This window comes from Lynx rufus, unplaced genomic scaffold, assembly GCF_022079265.1.
Source record: "Lynx rufus isolate CCGP_SWC_20201006 ecotype Redwood Valley unplaced genomic scaffold, mLynRuf1.p SCAF_23, whole genome shotgun sequence".
NCBI classification, from domain to species: domain Eukaryota; kingdom Metazoa; phylum Chordata; class Mammalia; order Carnivora; family Felidae; genus Lynx; species Lynx rufus.
The window spans coordinates 1,801,712-1,818,811 of NW_025814838.1; the positions used below are offsets into that span (position 1 = coordinate 1,801,712).

General features: G+C 53.4%; 1 protein-coding gene and 1 long non-coding RNA gene across 3 annotated transcripts; one reads left to right on the plus strand and one right to left on the minus strand.

The window, feature by feature from the left end:
* Positions 1-6,624: 6,624 nt before the first annotated feature.
* On the minus strand, positions 6,625-10,478 carry CDIPT (CDP-diacylglycerol--inositol 3-phosphatidyltransferase). 2 transcript variants are annotated; one of them, XM_047087498.1, is made up of 6 exons: positions 10,119-10,478; positions 9,890-10,024; positions 9,022-9,175; positions 8,477-8,558; positions 7,837-7,918; positions 6,625-7,691 (listed from the first exon to the last, which is right to left on the minus strand). In XM_047087498.1, exons 1-6 carry the CDS (start codon positions 10,159-10,161, stop codon positions 7,546-7,548), a joined length of 642 nt encoding a protein of 213 aa, XP_046943454.1. In that variant the 5' UTR covers positions 10,162-10,478; the 3' UTR covers positions 6,625-7,545. The 2 variants fall into 2 exon arrangements, with proteins under 2 accessions (XP_046943454.1, XP_046943455.1); XM_047087499.1 differs by lacking the exon at positions 10,119-10,478 and adding an exon at positions 9,290-9,479 and having other exon boundaries at positions 9,890-9,979.
* A 35-nt stretch (positions 10,479-10,513) lies between these two features.
* LOC124517866 (uncharacterized) lies at positions 10,514-15,992 on the plus strand. Its single transcript, XR_006963583.1, has 4 exons — positions 10,514-10,771; positions 11,970-12,413; positions 12,835-12,892; positions 15,335-15,992. It is a non-coding gene; the product is annotated as an uncharacterized LOC124517866 (long non-coding RNA).
* The last annotated feature ends 1,108 nt before the right edge of the window (positions 15,993-17,100 follow it).

Genomic DNA, 17,100 nt, shown 5'->3' on the forward strand with positions numbered 1-17,100 from the left:
ATCCCCTCCCCCGCCTCCCAGCACTTGGGAGACTCTCTCTCTCTCTGGCACCACCTGCTGGTCCTACCGCATAGCCGGCAGGCCTGTGCACTTGTCCCTCTCAGATGGGATGTCAGGATCCTGCCCAGGGGCCACAGGAACTGGAATGCCTTTCTGGGCTTCTGATATGGGCTCTTCCCAAGCATCGAGGGAGGAGTTCCCTCTTTCCACCCTCCCCCGCAACCAGTGCAGAGCTCTTTCTGGGGGAAGGATCCAGGCGTGATCAAATTTGCAACCAGTGCAGAGCCCTTTCTGAAGGAAAGATCAGGCGTGATCGAATTTGGCTGCACAGAGGAGGCTGCACCAGCCCTTTGCCCAGGTAGAGCCGTAGGTACTAGGTTGATAACTAAGTAAAAAGATCCTGGGGAGAGACAAGCTTGGGTTTACTTTCGGTATAACTGAGGAAGGCAACTTCTCTGATCTCCTCTGTCCGTGAAAGAGCCCAGGAATTCTCCTCCTGAACAGGGCTGATGCTTGGTTAGGGCCTTCTTCCTCTTCGTGCACTGAGGGCTGACCCTACGAGCCTGGTCTCTTTCCGAGTTGAGGTGCATTTGTGTGGCCAGTGGCTCCACTCAAGTCTGAGCTTGAGGCCAGGGGCTGACTGCTGAGCCCACAGCACTTGGTGGAGCTGGCTCAGAGTTGACGGGACAGGCAAGTGAATTGGCCCCTCCAGCCCAGCTTCCTTCTAACTGTCCTATATTGTCCCTTGAGAGAGGTAATGAAGTTAACATGTGCCTGGTACCAGCTGAAGAGCTTTACATGCTATGTTAGCACAGCTTATGGCCAAGGGCCTCTGGGGATGGGTGACAGCAGGCGAGGTGGGTACGTTCCTACCCCTCAGCAACCGGCTCCTATGGCCGTCCCTCTGCTTGTCTTTACTAATGACCATCCCACTTCTGCCACCAACAACTGCTGCCTCACCCTCGCCTTCCAAAAACCATTCCTTCAGTGACCTTGACCACCCCCTCAACATTGACACTCACCCTTTGCATGTCTGGGTAATTCACTCACTGGAAACCTCCCTCCTTCACTCCACCCTCCCCATCCCCTGGGCTACTTAGCCCTGTCCCTCCTTAAACCATCCACCGCCCTCTCTGCCCGCCCCTGCCCAGCTGCATGTTGCTGGGGGAGGTACAGCCCACATGCTGACTGATCTCATTTTAAATTCCTGGCAACACATCTCAAGGGAGACCTAGGGCCTCTGACTCCGCTTCTCCTGCTTGTGCAAGATCTCCTTCAGAACTACCACTCACACCTCTCCCCTCAGCTTCCCACATCCCCACCCACTTTCTCTCACCTCTGAGAGAAAATAGAAGCACTTTGGGCAGGAAGCCCCCCCACCCCTGCTTCCCAGCAGCAAATCTAGCAAACTACCACCAGCACCTGGACTCCAACCTCCCCCCCACCCCCGTTCCCACTGGGGATGTGTCCCCCTGAGCCCCACTCCTCCCCTTGAGCTCTACAACCCACCAATCTCAAGTCCCTGAGTCCACTCCTCCACGGATCACCTTTCTGTCCCGCACTGTCAATCTCTCCCCCTCCCGGCTCCCTGTCACCAGCAGGTGAGTGTGCTCTACTTTTTGCCACACAGACTCAACGAGTGAGCTCCCCCTGGGCCCTGCCCTCCCTCCCGCTGCACCCCCTCCTCTATTTTCCCTTCGCAGCCACATTTCTTAGTTTCCATCCCTCACCTCTCATTATCTCCTCATGTCACTCCCATCAGCTGCTGTCTCCACCCCTTCCTTCATGGAAACTGCTCTTATTGGCATCACCAATGACATCCCTGTTGCTAGACCCCGCAGTTAGATTCTCTTTGTTCAGCCTCTCCTGTCATTCGGGACAGGGGCCATCCCTCTTCCACACTGGGCTGCCATGACATGGCCTCCACCTCAGGGGCCACTCCTGTTTCCCTGGCCAGCTCCACTCCCTCTGCTCCGTCTCAGTCACAGGTTGCCCTGAACCCCATTCTTAGTGACAACCTTGGCCAGTCCCATGGCTTTAGAGCATCTCTATCCCACGGACTTCAAATGTAGTCCTCTATCCCTGACCTCACCCCTGAACTCTGGACTCCTTTCCAACTGAGTTGATGTCTCCACATGGCTCTCTGATGGCCATTGGGCTTGGCTGTATGACTTGTTCTGGCCAGTGAAATGCAAGGGGAAGTGGCATCACTGTCCTCTCCTTTCTCTTTTCCGTGGTGACAGGCAATATTCCAAACAGAGGCTGTTCTGTCGGTGTGGGTTCCCGAGAGAGAAATGGCATGAGGCAGAGTCACAGCTGACCCACAGTAGACCTGCCACAGGGACAGGAAATGTTTGCTGTGTTAGGGAACCGAAGTTGCAGGGGCGGGGCGGGGGGGGTGCTACCATAGCGTAACCTAGCCTATCCTGACCACTTCCGTGTACCTCACAAGGTTGTAGTCTGGTAAGGTAATGGGGGAAGCTGTTCTTTAAATTGTACACATGGGGCGCCTAGGTGGCTCAGTCGGTTAAGGGTCCAACTTCAGCTCAGGTCATGATCTCGTGGCCCGTGAGTTCGAGCCCTGTGTCGGGCTCTGTGCTGACAGCTCAGAGCCTGGAGCCTGCTTTGGATTCTGTGTCTCCCTCTCTGTCTCTGCCCCTCCCCGGCTCATGTTCTCTCTCTCTCTCAAAAATAAATTAAAAAATAAATAAAATAAATAAATGTACACAGGAAGACGGGCCCGGTACTGATTGTAGGGTGAGGGAGACCAGATATACCCCAATGACAGGAAAAGGGGCTTCACTGGAGATAATGTGGAGCTCACATTATCCGGTGTGAGCCGGATGTGAGCCGGATTCTAAGCCAGTCCCTTTGGTACTAAATTTACCCTTGAGAGTCCCTTAAATTGCCCATAAAATACAGAACACTGTGACCTCTGATGAAGTTCAACACAACCTGTTTTCCTCCAGCAGTCGAGCAATTGGCTTTTCTTTGCTTGAATACTGATAAAGTAATTGACTTAAGGACCCTTTGAGTAAGAAAGATCTGTGTCTGGGCGCCTGGGTGGCTCAGTTGGTTGTCTCGATTTCAGTTCTGGTCATGATCCCAGAGTCATGGGATTGAGCCCAGCACTGGGCTTTGCACTGAGCATGGAGCCTGCTTTAGATTTTCTCGCTCCCTCTGCCCCTCTCCTCTCTCTCTCTCTCTCTCTCTAAAAGTTTATTTTATTTATTTATTTTTTTAAGGACATGGTTTATTTTTATTTTTTTAATTTTTTTTTTCAATATATGAAATTTATTGTCAAATTGGTTTCCTCTAAAAGTTTAAAAAGAAAAATGGAGCACCTGGGGTGGCTCATTTGGTTAAGCTCCCTCCCAACTTCAGTTCAGGTCATGATGTCGTGGTCTGTGGGTTCAAGCCCACAAGCTTCGGAGCCTGGAGCCTGCTTTGGATTCTGCGTCTCCCTCTCTGCCCCTTCCCCTGCTCGCCCTCAGTCTTTGTCTCTCAAAAATAAATGCTAAGAAGAAAAAAAAATTTTTTTTTAATTTAAAAAGAAAGAAAAATGTGCATCTTTAAACAGTGAAATCACACTCAGCGTGGTAAGATGTTTACCCAGTCTATTTTCTCTTCCTCCTAAGCCCACAACTAATCTCTATTTCCCAACCTCCCTTGCATAGAGATGTGGCTGCATGACTGAATTGTAGCCAATGGAAAGTGAAGGGAAATAGACGTGCCAATTCCCTGGCTTCCCGTAAAAGCCATCCTCAGACAATCCTCCGGGCCCACCTCCCCCGCCTAGCTAATGCGAGGGTGGAATGTTCTTGGAAGTCCTGTGTTGAAAATGGCGGCTTCCCTGAGTCTCAGCTTCAGGAGAGCTGCTTCCCAGTCGGGAGCTCCTGATGAGGACTTAACAGGAGTCAGAAATAAACTTCTGTTGTGATTGAGCCACTGTGCATCTTGAGGTTGTTATAGCGGTGAGGCTTACCGGAGGGAAGAACAGATTCACGGTGCCCAGGCCGTGCCCTCCCGGAGGCTTGAGCCCGTTGAGTGGAATGAGCAAATGGAATGTCTTGCATGGTGGTTATTCGTTTATTCTGAAAGCATATACTTGAAATCCGGAAAGCTCTTACTGCACATATGATGTCTTAGTCCATTCGGGCTGCAAGATACCACAGACTGGGGGGCTTATAAACCACAGTCATGCATTTCTCACAGTTCTGGAGGCTGGAAGTCCAAGATCAAGGCACCACCGGCACGGTCAAGTTCTGGTGAGAATTCTCTTCCTGCTTCTTCCTGCCGGCACCTTTCACTTTGTCCTCACTTGGTGGAAGGGGCAAGAGAGCTCTCTGGGGCCTCTTTTGTGAGGTCCCTAATCCCATTCATGAAGGCTCAAGACCTTATCACCTCCTAAGGGCCCCATCTCCAAACGCCATCGCGTCGAGCATTAGGTTTCAACATGAATTTTAGGAGCATACAAACACTTAGCCCATGGTAACATATGGCTCCACCATGTTCCTTAAAAATTTTTTTTCTTAATGTTTTTATTTATTTTTGAGACAGAGAGAGACAGAACATGAGCAGGGGAGGGGCAGAGAGAGAGGGAGACACCACAGAATCCGAAGCAGGCTCCAGGCTCCGAGCTGTCGGCACAGAGCCCGATGCGGGGCTCGAACTCACAGACTGCGAGATCATGCCCTGAGCCGAATTTGGATGCTCAACCGACTGAGCCACCCAGGCGCTCCTCCACCACGTTCCTTAGATCAAATTCAGCCTAGCCTTTCCCCGCTGGCCTCCTCCAGGCCACTCTGCTGGGCTCAGTCCAGCCACTGGACATGGGACCAAAGGCACAGGCTGACCTCCAGGCCCTACCAGGGGAGGGGACTCACGAGTCTTTGATGCTGGGGCCTCAGGCCTCAGGGGTGTATTCTTCTGAGTGGAGACACTCACACTCCCCTGCCCACCTCTCCCTCTTTCTTAGGCCATGGTTTGCTGGGTTTATGTAAGTTAGAGACTCCTGGTGTCGCTGTAAATGGTTAGGGTCAAAGAGCCAAGGAGGCAGGGCCGGCGGTGGAGGGAGCCATCTTGAGTGCTGAAAGGATGCATCCCTCTGGAGGGGACAGCTGGTTCACGAGGGACAGTGGGCAGACAGATGGGAATCTGGGAGCAGGCCAGGCAGGGGGACCCCTGAAGCATTGGAATGGCAGCTGAGTAACGTACACTAGCTTCAAGTATAAATCTGTCCCTGCCTAGACAAGCGCCCTCCAAAAGAGGGCACAGGCGATTTACCACAGCCTCATTTGTTTTGGTGGCGGGACCTGGTGAAACAAATAATGGAATTCTGTGCCACCATTAAGCAGACTGCCGACGTGGACGGCTGTGGGCGGTAAACGTTAAGGGTGCAGGCTCTGGAGCCAGGCCAACCAAGATGGACGCCTCTGAGGGCCTCGACCTACTCTCTGGAAAATGGGCACAATAAAAGGCTTGTCGTGCTGTCTAGTACACAGGACAGCGTAGGTGTGGGGCGAAGTGAGGGAACAGACGCACACAAAAAGCACTTGGCACGAGGGTGGCTTGGGAGAGTGGAACAGCACACCCGCAGGATGAGGTTTACGATATGCGAATGTGTGCGTGCAGACGTGGAGAATTTACCGAGACAGACGTCTGAGCTCTGAGGAGCCCTGGTCACCTCTGGGGAGGAGTGGGGGCTTAAGGAGGCAGACTCGGTCACGATTTAGTATCTTTGCCGCACGAATATTTTACCTATTATTTGGAAAGATTTCTTCGGTGGCTCCATGTGGCCCTCAGGACAAAACCCAAACGCCCTACGGGACTCCTCGGGCTGCCCCGCTGGCTTGAGGGCATCTCTTAGCCGCCCCCCAGCCCCCAGTCCCCAGCCCCCAGCGCTGAGTGTTCCAGGCACATCGATCTGTTTCCATTTCCCTTTCTGCAACTGCTCAGTGTGCTCTCTGGCCTCTCCAGGCTCCCATCTCAGCTGCGAATCCACCCTCTCTGATACATTAACCCTTCCCGCCCCAATCCCTAGCAGCGGTCTAGACACCCACCCGCTTCAGCCACACCTAAGCGCTCGTGGACTTCCGGACTTCCTTCTCCTGTCCCCTCCTCCAAGCACCACCAGACTCCTCCCCCCACCCCCCACATGCTCGCCTGTGACCTCCAAGAGGGCTGACCTAATCCCCTGGGCCTAGCACAGGCGTTGAGGCTCAATACCCATCTGCTAAATTTCAGCTCTCCGGGACATGAAGGCCTCCTGGCCAAGCTATTATAAGGATGAAATGAGTGGCATCCGCAACCCCCCAGCACAGGATCTGGCATATGGTAGGCTCAATATAGCCTTAAAAAGCAAGCTGGTGCCAGACAGCAGAGAAAGCTCAAATGGCAGGGGTAGGTAGCTATTAGGGACAGATGCCCAGAACTATTTACGAAGGAACAGTGATTCTCAACATTATGGGGAAGAATCGGTCACCTGCAGTGTATTCAACTTGCGGACCTCGGGGCCCATCCCTAGAGATTCCAACTCCAAAGGTCTAGCACAAGGTCCGGGCAGCTGAATTTTAAAGAAATAATCCACAGGTGATCCAAAGACTGCACTCTTGAGAAACCAACTGATCTGTTCGTGAATATTTATTAAGTGGCTATGATCTGCCAGGTTCAGGTTAATCTTCATTGTGGGGACAGAGGAAGAACAAGAAAAGTCTGTGCCCTCAGGGAGTTTACATTCTGGTGGGGGTAGAAAATATGAGGTATACAAATAAATGGAGACAGCCAGTGACGAGGTCATCAAGAAACTAGGCAGAGACAGGGTACGAGCTTGGGTGGCAGGGAGGGCCTCTGTCTGAGGTCACTGTGGAACGACGGGACAGAGCCAGACAGTAAGCAACTAGGGGAAAGCATCCAGATGAATCTTCTTTTTCCCCAAGCTCCCCTCAACCCAGGCCTTGGTCCAACCGTATCTCAAAGGAAACCAAATCCTGGAGAGTGGCGTCCCCCTCCCCCTTTATTACAGAGGTTTTCAGAGCTGGGATAGACCAGACACAGGAAGCTGGGATGGGAAAGGATCTACTCGGCTCCTTCTCTCTTGGCCGTGGGACCGCAGGCTTCCTCTGGCCAGGGGCACAGGCCTGACTCCCTGCCTGTCGAGAAACCTGGCCCCTACCCCATCTCCCTCATTCAGGTGTCTCTGAAGCCTCAGGCCAAGCCAGGCCCCAGAGCTGAGCCAGCAGGTGCGACAATGCCCGGTCCTCAGACAGGTCTCTTGGTGCCCTAGGAGCACTGCCCGTATGGGCGGGGCCTCCTGGGCATCCTTCCTGATTTGAAGTCCAGGTCCTGGGGAATCCTACTGGTGGGACTGGTCCTCAGGATTTCAGAGAACATGGCATCACCAAAGAGGCCGATGCCTTTCCCAGCAGGCCGGACAACACATTAGGAAGACGTGAGCCTGGGACCTCGAGGGAGTGAGAGGGGGAGCCGCGTGGCACAGCGAGACTCCCAGGGCAGGTGGGCAGCCAGGGGCTGGAGGTTCCGGGGTCACTTCTTCCTGGCACGGTCCGCGGCGTCCAGGGCAGCCATGTTGCGGGCGGCTGTGATCAGGTGGACGACACTGATGAGAGACTTGAGCACCGCGATAGGGGCAGTGACCCAGAGGCCCAGTCGGAAAAGACCCACAGAGCCAACTGCAGAAGGGAGCACGGGGAGGATACAAAGAAAATGGGATGCAGGTGAGGGAGAGGCCTGGGAGCTGGCGGCCTTCAGGCCTTCGTCACCCCGGGGCAGGCCAGGCCCCCCTCCCACGCTCCTGCCCAGCCCCTCGCCTCCTACCTAAAGGTCCCTCGGAGAAATTGAACAGGTAGAGGAGACAGTAGAAGAGCTCGTTTCCAGCACACAGGGTAAACAGAGCGGGCTGCACAAACAGCAGATCGGCTGCTTCAGCAAGGGTAGTGCCGCCCCTCCCCCTGCGAAGGGAGGGGGGACCAGAACCCTCTGCGGATGGGTAGCCGGGAAGAACCAGACCCGGGAAATGGGTGTGCAGGGTGGGGCAAGGGTGAGAGGAAAGAGCAATCTCAGCTCTCTCTTTATTGCTTCTCTCTTGAAACATCCTTTCAGACACAACCTCCGCTTCCAGAATAAAGCCCACACTTTATGGCCTTGCGCACTGGCTCCACAGGCCAATCTGGCTTCGCTCTCTCCTTCCCTCCGGGGCAGGTTCCCCCTCTCTGGATGCACCTGCCCCTCTCTGGGTGCACCGGGCCTCCAGCCCACCTGCTGCCTGCACAAGTCCTCCTCACCAATCCTGCCCTCCCCTTCGTGCCTCAGCTTACAGGCCTCCCCTGCCCTCTCCGGAGAAAACTCTGGGTTGGTTCCTCCCTCCCGACCCCTAAGGTAGGACTAGGGCTGCCCCCCCCCCCCCCGCAGGAGCTAAGGGAGCTGAGGGAATAAGGGAGGGGCAGGAAATGCTCACCCTGGAGGTGTAGTAGATGCGAAGCACGGGATTTCCAGACAGGTCGATCATCTTGTGACTCTCACTGCCTCGGACCACAGAACTTGGGGAGAAAGCAAGGGGAATCCATGAGCATTCCTGACCACTAACGCCCATCTAATCCTCCTATCCACCCTCACGACGTAGGTGCTGGGATCGTCCCTGCCGTACAGAGGAAGTGGGGCACAGCTGAGCACCACGGTCTTGCCTGAAGCCACACAATTACCTCGTTGGTAATTACCTAGCAGAGTCAGGATTCGAAGGCTGTTTCAAAAGCCCCCAGCTGTTACCTATTTGGAATTCTGGGACCATCCGGTCTGAAGAGTTTTAGGGATTGCTTAATTCAACTGTGAACAGGACCAAGAGCTGACCGACAGAGGATTTGCCCAGGGTCCTTCAACAAAGGAGAGCTGAAAGGGAGACCTCCCAGGAAGCTGGAAGCCATCCCAAACACCCTCCCAGACAGCCTCCCCCCCTCCCCACTCTAGTTTCTTCTTCAGCTGGCCGGCACCCCCAGAATCGCAGACCTGTGGAGGTGCAGCCAGTGGCTGGCCACATCCAAGCTCATGCTGAGCTGGAAGAGAAGGGTGGCCCGTGGGTACAGCAGGGCCAGGTTGACCAGCAGACACATGGTGGAGCAGCGGTCCGTCAGCATGTCCAGCATGGCCCCAAACCGGGTCCCTGAAAAACGGGGGCTGTTAGGTGGGAAGGGGCCATCAGGGGCAGGGACCCGGTTTGCTGTGTCTTTCTGATGCAGAGTCTAAAAGAAGCCTGAAAATGTCACCACCTACTTGCCTGGGGAGGAAAACAGGCTGCTGCTATCCGTGCGGTGTGAGGTCAATGGACAAGGGTCACCATGCAGGAAATGCAGAGACACAGGAGCGTGTAGCAGGGCCTGAGAAGGCTAGGTCTACAACTCATCAATCCCAGAATCAATGGTCCGGGACTCAAGACAAGCAGACTTAAAGTCTTAGGGGAAGTCTTGCTGGTGGGTTTGGAGAATAGAATAAAAAAAATCAACCCTCCAGAAACCATCCGTCTTCCCTCTCCAGTCTCCCTCTAAACATGCCTTCTGGAACCCCTACTCCTTGTGCCTGGCACACAGGAGACCCCCCAGCAAACACCTGTCGAGTGGATTTTTATTCAGAGAGACCTTCAGCACTGCCACTGCCACCTCGTCTTGCTTACCCCACACCCTATCAGTGAGTTCTTCTTCAGAGCCCGCTAAAATCCCTTCGTTTACAAAACCAGGCCATTCTGTTCTGCCTTCTAGAGATGGGAATGACGGAGCCCTCTGGTCCCGAGTACCCGCCTGCCCTAAGGTCCTCAGGAAGCAGGAAAAGGGGACCGAGGGTTGTCGGGCCCCAAGGCTGGTTGGGAGGAGGTGTCAGTCACCTTGATTAAGGGCTCGAGCAGCGTGTCCATCGAAAGCGTCCAGAAGTCCGCTGAGCAAGTAGAAGGAGGAGGCCGTGAGGGGGCAACAGGGCATGAAGTAGAAAGAAACGATGGCAAAGACAATCCGGGCATAACCTTGGGATGGACGGGGGCAGAGAGGGTGGAATCAGAGACCCCGCCCGAGGCCCCTCGCCCTCCCGTCCGGCCCGGAGCCGCGGGCAGCACTCACCGATGAGGTTAGGCACAAACAGGAAGATATTTTCGCCTGGCATCGCGGCGACCCCCTTGCAGCCCCGGGCCCGATCTGGAGGTGGCAACTGAGTCCCAGCCCCGCCGCGCGACCTCACCCTCCGGCCCGGCGCATCGGCAGCGCCAAGAGCGCGCAGCTCCCCGCTGTCCCCGCCCGGCCCCAGGTGTTAGAGCTCGCAGCCCGCCGGAGCACCGGCCGGCCCAGATGTGCGTCGGGCGCCGGGGCGCGCACACGCCGCCCTCCCCGGGGGGCAGGCCCTCGCGCCTCCAGCGGCCGCCCTCGCCACCCCAGCTGAGCCCCACCGGGCAAAATTGGACGAAAAAAGAAAAAAAAAAAAAAAAAAAAAAAAAAAAAAAGCTTAAAAATGGCTGCGGCCCCTTTAAGACCTGCCCGCTTCCTCTTCCTTTTCCTCCCTCCGCCCCTTTCTATCGGCGCGTACCAAAACGCAGAGGGAGGAGCGGGGCAAGGAACCCATGACGCCGAGGAGGGAACCGAGAAGGAGAGGTCAAAAGAAAAGGAGGCCCAGAGGAACTGCTTCTACTCTTCTCTCTCCGGAGGGTATAGCTTCCTGGAGACGAAGACACGGAGAAAATATTCCGCCCTCCTAGACCTACGCGTCCCTGAGATACAAGGTTATTTAGTACAGCCCACATGGTTTCTTCCCCGCCCCTGTCTCGCCCTTGCTCTCGCAGGCTCCAGGGAGCGAGAGAATGGCTAGAGAGGTTGGAAGGCGGCCGAGGGCGGGGTTGTTTCTTGCTTGCCCCTAGTGGTAGGAGGACTGGGTCCCAGGCACCACCTGTGATCTTCCAAAGTTTTTCAGACTTCTGGTGCTGGGCCCAGCATCCCCAAGGAGGGACCCAGAAGGAGGTGGAGTGGAGACCAGAGGAGCGAACGCGACATGCTGGGAAAATGCTCCCCCTCCCCGGCCCCCGCCTTTGGTTCTAGAATCCCTAATATCCTGGCAACCGGGCTGCAGAACGTCCGCAGACACCAAGGGTTTTATAGCGACGGTAGCCGCACCACCCCGGTACCCCCCTCTTTCCAACCTTCCTCCCCAGTGCCTACTCCCCGTCCCCTGAGACCTAAATAGGGGCTCCTTAGCCCTCTCCGTTTACCTCTTGCCGAGACTTCAACTCCTGCCAGGTCTGGGCCGGCAAGCCAGCTGCCTTGATTTGGGAAGGGCCTTAGGTGGGAGGAAGGAGAGTGTCCCTGGGAGAAGTGGGGGTGGGGAGAGGATTGTTGTGAGCGTCCCTATTCCACTCCCTCCCCCCAGGAAGATTTAAGGCAAGGATTTCCCCCACCCAGGGAGAGAATTGAGACAGCAGGATGGTTCACCTAAAGGCCTTATTTAATTCTGGCCCCGAGGAATGGTGGTGGGATGGGTCTGGGGGAAGTGGGCTGGTTTCTCAGCCTAACACAGGCTCCACCTGTTCCCAGGAGGATGGCGTCCACACCTACCAGGAATGAGGAGGAAAAGGGCAGCAGGATGTCCCAAGCTGCAACCTCCTTGGGTGGAGGTCCAGTGAGCATGGGGGTGAGATGGAGTGGAGAGCTCCTAGGCCAGGGGTTAGAGTCTCCAGCCTTGAGAGGCTAGCTTCAACCCTGAGCCCATAGCCCCCAGCACTAGGCCCTCAGGTCCTCAAAGAAACTCCCCCCCCCAAAAAAACCCACAACACCCCCCTACTTCCAGGGCCGCCTTTGTCAAATCTCAAGACTCAGCCCTCCAGTACCAGACTCCTTAGACCCAGAGCCCCAGCCTGGGAGCCCCCAGATCCAGGACTCCCATGTGGGGACTCCTAGGCTGAGTCTCTCTGATTTCCCCTTTTGCAGGTTTCATTATCCCGTTCTGAGGAATTCCTGACCCAGATCAGCACAGAACTTACTGATGAGGCCTTGTTTACCGCTGGCTACGGCACAAACCCTGTGCCCACCAAGGAGAAACAGACCCAAGACCGAGGGACTCAGATATCCAAACACGGTGACCCCACCTCCAGGACCACTGTGTCCAGAGACCCCACCATACCCCTAGTTCCAATCCCTGACCCCTCCCAACCACAGCTGAGCTCTCCAGCAATCTCACATCTCACAGCCCTCCCTGGGACTGCTTAGTGCTTCCCCGCACAACTCACCCGGTACCCACTCCCCACTGCTGGCCAGGAATCACCTCAGCCCCTTCCTCTCTAGCCACATCTCTTTCTGGCTAGAGGGGTAGGAAATTCTCTGACTGGGGCTTCTACTTCTAGTGTTCTTCAAGACCCGAGGCACCGACACCCGGTGAGTAAATCTTCAATGGAGATGCCCTTTGTTTTTTTTTTTTTTTTTAATGTTTATTTTTGAGACAGAGAGAGACAGAGCATGAACGGGGGAGGGGCAGAGAGAGAGGGAGACACAGAATCGGAAGCAGGCTCCAGGCTCCGAGCTATCAGCACAGAGCCTGACGCGGGGCTCGAACTCACGGACCGCGAGATCGTGACCTGAGCCGAAGTCAGCCGCCCAACCGACTGAGCCACCCAGGCGCCCCTGGAGATGCCCTTTGTCCTGGGAAAAGGATAAGGAGCCTGGAGGGGAGAGAGGGAGGGTTTGACAACATGCTAGCGGGGCAGGGGGATTTTTAAACCGGAAAGTCCGATTCTCTTCTGGTCTGATCCTCAAATTCAGACTTCTCAGCCCTCCCCTTTCTGTCCGCCATCTCTAGTTCTGACAGAAACCGTACCCGCACCAAGACCCACCTCCTGCCATCCCCTCGTGACAAGGTTTGTACCGAGTCCATGAATGACAACGCCATTCAGTATTAACCGAACGTGTGGAGTTCACAGGTTATGCGAGTCCCCGTTTCAGGAGTTTGGGACCCAGAAACGAACGATACGGTCTCTGCCCCTGAAGAGTTCACGGTGTCATGTGGGACCGGTCAAGTAGATGGTCAGTTACAGCATAATATGTATAAGAGCCCTGTAATAGAAGTGGAAACAGTGAGAAGAGCCCTTATCCCAGCTGCAGTTGGAACAGCAAGGAAAGGAATCATGGGACTTCCTGGAGGGGGTGACACCGAAAGAAAGAATCTTCTAGGAAAAAAAAAAAATGGATTGGTCAGTGTATTCCAAGTGGTAGGGCTTGCATGAGCAAAGACACAAAGGTGAGTCTCACTAGAGTGCATGGGAGTGTATGGATGCTTAGGGCAGGGGAGAGGGTGGGACCAGAGGCAGTTTAACTGTGGGAGGACTCAGGCAGGGTAGCCAGGGACTACTCAGAGACCTTATGTGTGCTTACTAAGATCAGAAGTCACTGAAGAGATTTGAGCAAGAGAGACTGCAATTTTAGATCAGTCACTCTGGTGGTCAGTGGGGAGAATGACCTGGAAAGGGAAGACCGGAGGTGGAGGCCAGTTAGGAATTGTGCCAAGAGACTGAGTCGGTGATGATTAGGTCTCGAATTGTCACAGTGATAGTATAGATGAGAAGAGGAGCAGATATGAGAAATAAAGACCAGGAAGACTGAGTTTGGTAACTGATTAGAAATGATAGGGGAACAAATAAAAGAGGAAATCAGATGACCCCTCCCTTCCCCCAGGTTTCTGACTTAGGTAACAAGTCTGATGACCTCATGCTTCTGCTCCGAACTCCACACTAGTTCCCCATTTCGGAGTAAAAGCCATAGCCCATCATAGCTTCTAAGGCCCTACATGATCTCTCTCCTTCCCCTTGTTTGCCCCTGTTCCAGTCATGCCAGCCTTCTCACTCTTCTTGGAGTATGGCAGCCATGCTCCCGCCTTTGGACAGATCCTACTCCGTGTGGAAACGTAGTGTAGATAGTTGGAAATACGGCTTCAAAACTCACTGGAGACATCTGGGCTGGCGACAGAAATTGGATTTTGGAGGGAGTTGGCAGTTGAAGGATGTGTGGTTGCCCCCAGAGGTGGGGGTTATGCAGAGTAAGAAAAAAGAGGACCCTGAGGGCAGAGCCCTGAAGAGTGTCTCCGTGTAAGGAGTTGGTGGAGAAGGAGACGGGGGTCATGAAAAGGAACTGACAGCAAATGTTTATTGAGTGTCTTGTTCGTGCCCGGTCCACCAGGTCTGAGGGATAGTCATTTCTCCAGGGCTGCTGCTTCAAACGTTCATGACCAAGACCAGAAGCACAAGAGAGCTGAGAACAATCCACTGTTCTTATCCTCAGGGAGCTGGCTTCCTAGTGCCTTTGGGACACTTGAGGTCTCCCAATTGGGCTTTGGTGTTAGAAGCAGCTTGAAGTAGCAGAAAAACCCTGGGTTAATCTGGTGTCAATCTGATAGTTAGCTTAGATAGGAAGCAAGTTGCTTTCTTCCTCCCCATGTGTCAAATGGGAGCCTTGGACAAGGTGCTCTGTAAGGGCCCTACCTGCCCGCACAGTGGTTTCCTGCTTCTTCCCAAATGGCACTTGATTGAGAATTTCATCCTGAGCCAATACCCTCTCATCCCCCCGGGCAGCACCCCATCGTCCCAACGGATTTTTTCCTTCCTCAAGAAAGAACGTGGAAGCCTACAGACCTTTGAATTGCCCCTTGAAATATAGGTCATTGTAGGTGATCGAAATATTGAGTGGGGGGATGGGTGAGTGGATGGAGAGGGTAGGCAAATGGATGAATGGATAAATGGTTAGGTAAATTCACTGAATGTTCATTGGACACTTTCTATGTGCTAGCAGTGCTGTAGGGGCTGGAGGCTAGAAGTGAGCAAGATAGAGTCCCTGCTTTTGAGAAGTTTAAATGGGGGTGGAGTGATTAGGTGGAAGAGAGGTGAGTGAGTGGATGGATGAACGAGGGATAGGTGGATGGGCAGACAGATGAGCAGAACGATTGATGAAGAATGATGGGTTGATATGTGGATAAATATGTGGATGGATGGTTGGATGGATGGATGGATGGACGGTGGGTGGGTGGGTGGATAGATGGATGGACGGTGGGTGGATGGATGGATGGATGGATGGATGAGTGGGTAAATAGGGAATAGTGGATGCATAAATAGGTGAGTGGGGTATATGGGTTAGATGGATAGATGAAGGATAGAAGGATAAGAAGACATGAGCCTTGGGTCCAAAGAATCAGAAGGCTCTTTTGCTTTTCTAGAGAGCTCTGCCTAGCAGCTTAACATCTGGAGGATGACCCCAACCCCCTTTGGTGCTGCTCTTGGCCTCTCAAGTCCTCCCCTGTTCTGTCCTTCTAGAACGTGCATCAGAGCTCCTCTTTCACGAGTCATTAACACTTCACTTTGCTGGGACTTCTGGTCATGAGCAACATACCCCTGGAAGCTTCCTAGGTGTTCAGGAACCATCACACACCTCTCCCCCTCAACTGGCAAGAACATCACCAGAAATCAAAGGCTTTAATAAAAAGACAGAGGTCCTTCCCTCCTCCCAACCCAGGTCATGCTCTGCAGTGACTTCTCTGGGGTGGGGCTATGAGAGGGTGGCCCTATCTCCCCCTTCCTTCCTTCCTTCCTTCCATCCTTCCTTCCTTCGTCTCCTCCCCCCTCCTCCTGCTCCTTTTTTTGTTTTGCCAGATGTGTGGGCATATTGGTGGACAGGAATATTCCATATTATTGGAATGGCTTTAATATAGGCAGTCAACAAACTGTTATCAGTCAACCTGTTGGCAGAGATGAGTTCATGGATCCAAACCCAGCCTCCTAGCCAAGCTCCAACAGCTTAAGGTCTAGGCCTCTGGCATCTGAGAAGATACACCCTTGCCTCTGGCATCTGAGGAGCTTCTCTGCCACTAATGGCAGTGCTGAGGCCTCCCCTCCAAGCTCTGGGGCCTCATGCCTAGGGGAACAGGTCACACTCATTATAGCCAGCTTTGTAGAGTTTGCATTTAAATCTGAGTGGGGGGGGCGGGGCTTGGGGTGCACCTGGGTGGCTCAGTCGGTTAAGCATCTGACTCTTGGTTTCAGCTCAGGTCATGGTCTCACGGTTTCATGAGATCGAGCCCTATGTCAGGCTCTGCACTGTCAGCGTGGAGTCTGCTTGAGATTCTCTCTCTCTCTCTCTCTCTCTCTCTCTCTCTCTCTCTCTCTCTGCCCCTCTCCCACTCGTGCTGTCTCTGTATCTCTAAATAAAAACATAAATAAATAAATAAATAAATAAATAAATAAATAAATAAATAGAAACTTAAAAAAAAATAAATCCGGTCCGGCCACTTATTGGAGCCTCATGAGGAAGTCCATTCACATCTCTGAGCCTCAGTTTTCTTGTGAGAAAAATGGGAATAATTGTCCCTGTCTCACAGGGTCCTCGTAGGGGTTAAAAACAGAATGCATAGAAAGTGCTTAGCACAATGCCTGGCACAGGTTAAACGCCCAGAAATGCAGGCTGTTATTATTAGTAAGATCAGCTTGCATCATGTTCTCCTAAATTCAACCTCCTTTTGAGTATTTCAGTGTCCTTTCGAGTGTCCTAAGAGTGTTTAATTATATTTAAATATAAAAATCTGAATTAAGTGAAATGCAATTAATTCGGAGACTCTTTAGACAAATGGGCTACAAATTCCTTATAATGTTCAAAAGTGGATGTGCCGGAAAAGGAAGCCCACAGGGTAAAAAACAAGCTCATTCTTTGTGAAATGCTACAAATTTGACCCTTCCTTAGTAGACGTGTAACAGCAGATTAGGGGACAAAAGAATGGTATACTTGGATGGATACAAAAGCTCTCAAAAGGAGCTTGCATTTTAGGTACACTGGTTATGAAACAAATGGAAAGCTGTTTGCCTCCTGCCTACTGTCCGCCATCTCCTGACTAGGTGCTTCTATACGAGCCTAGAAGCACCAAGCCCTGGCGGAGAGACAGCTGAGGCCCAGAGGGGGCTCAGCTTCCACAGAGGGTGAGACGAAAGCCAGGCTTTTTGACCCCTAGCCAGCCCCCCTTGACATTGCCCTGTGCCCAGTCTTGGAACGCCATCTTTTTTCCAAATTGTTCCCCTTTCCCCAGGCCTCT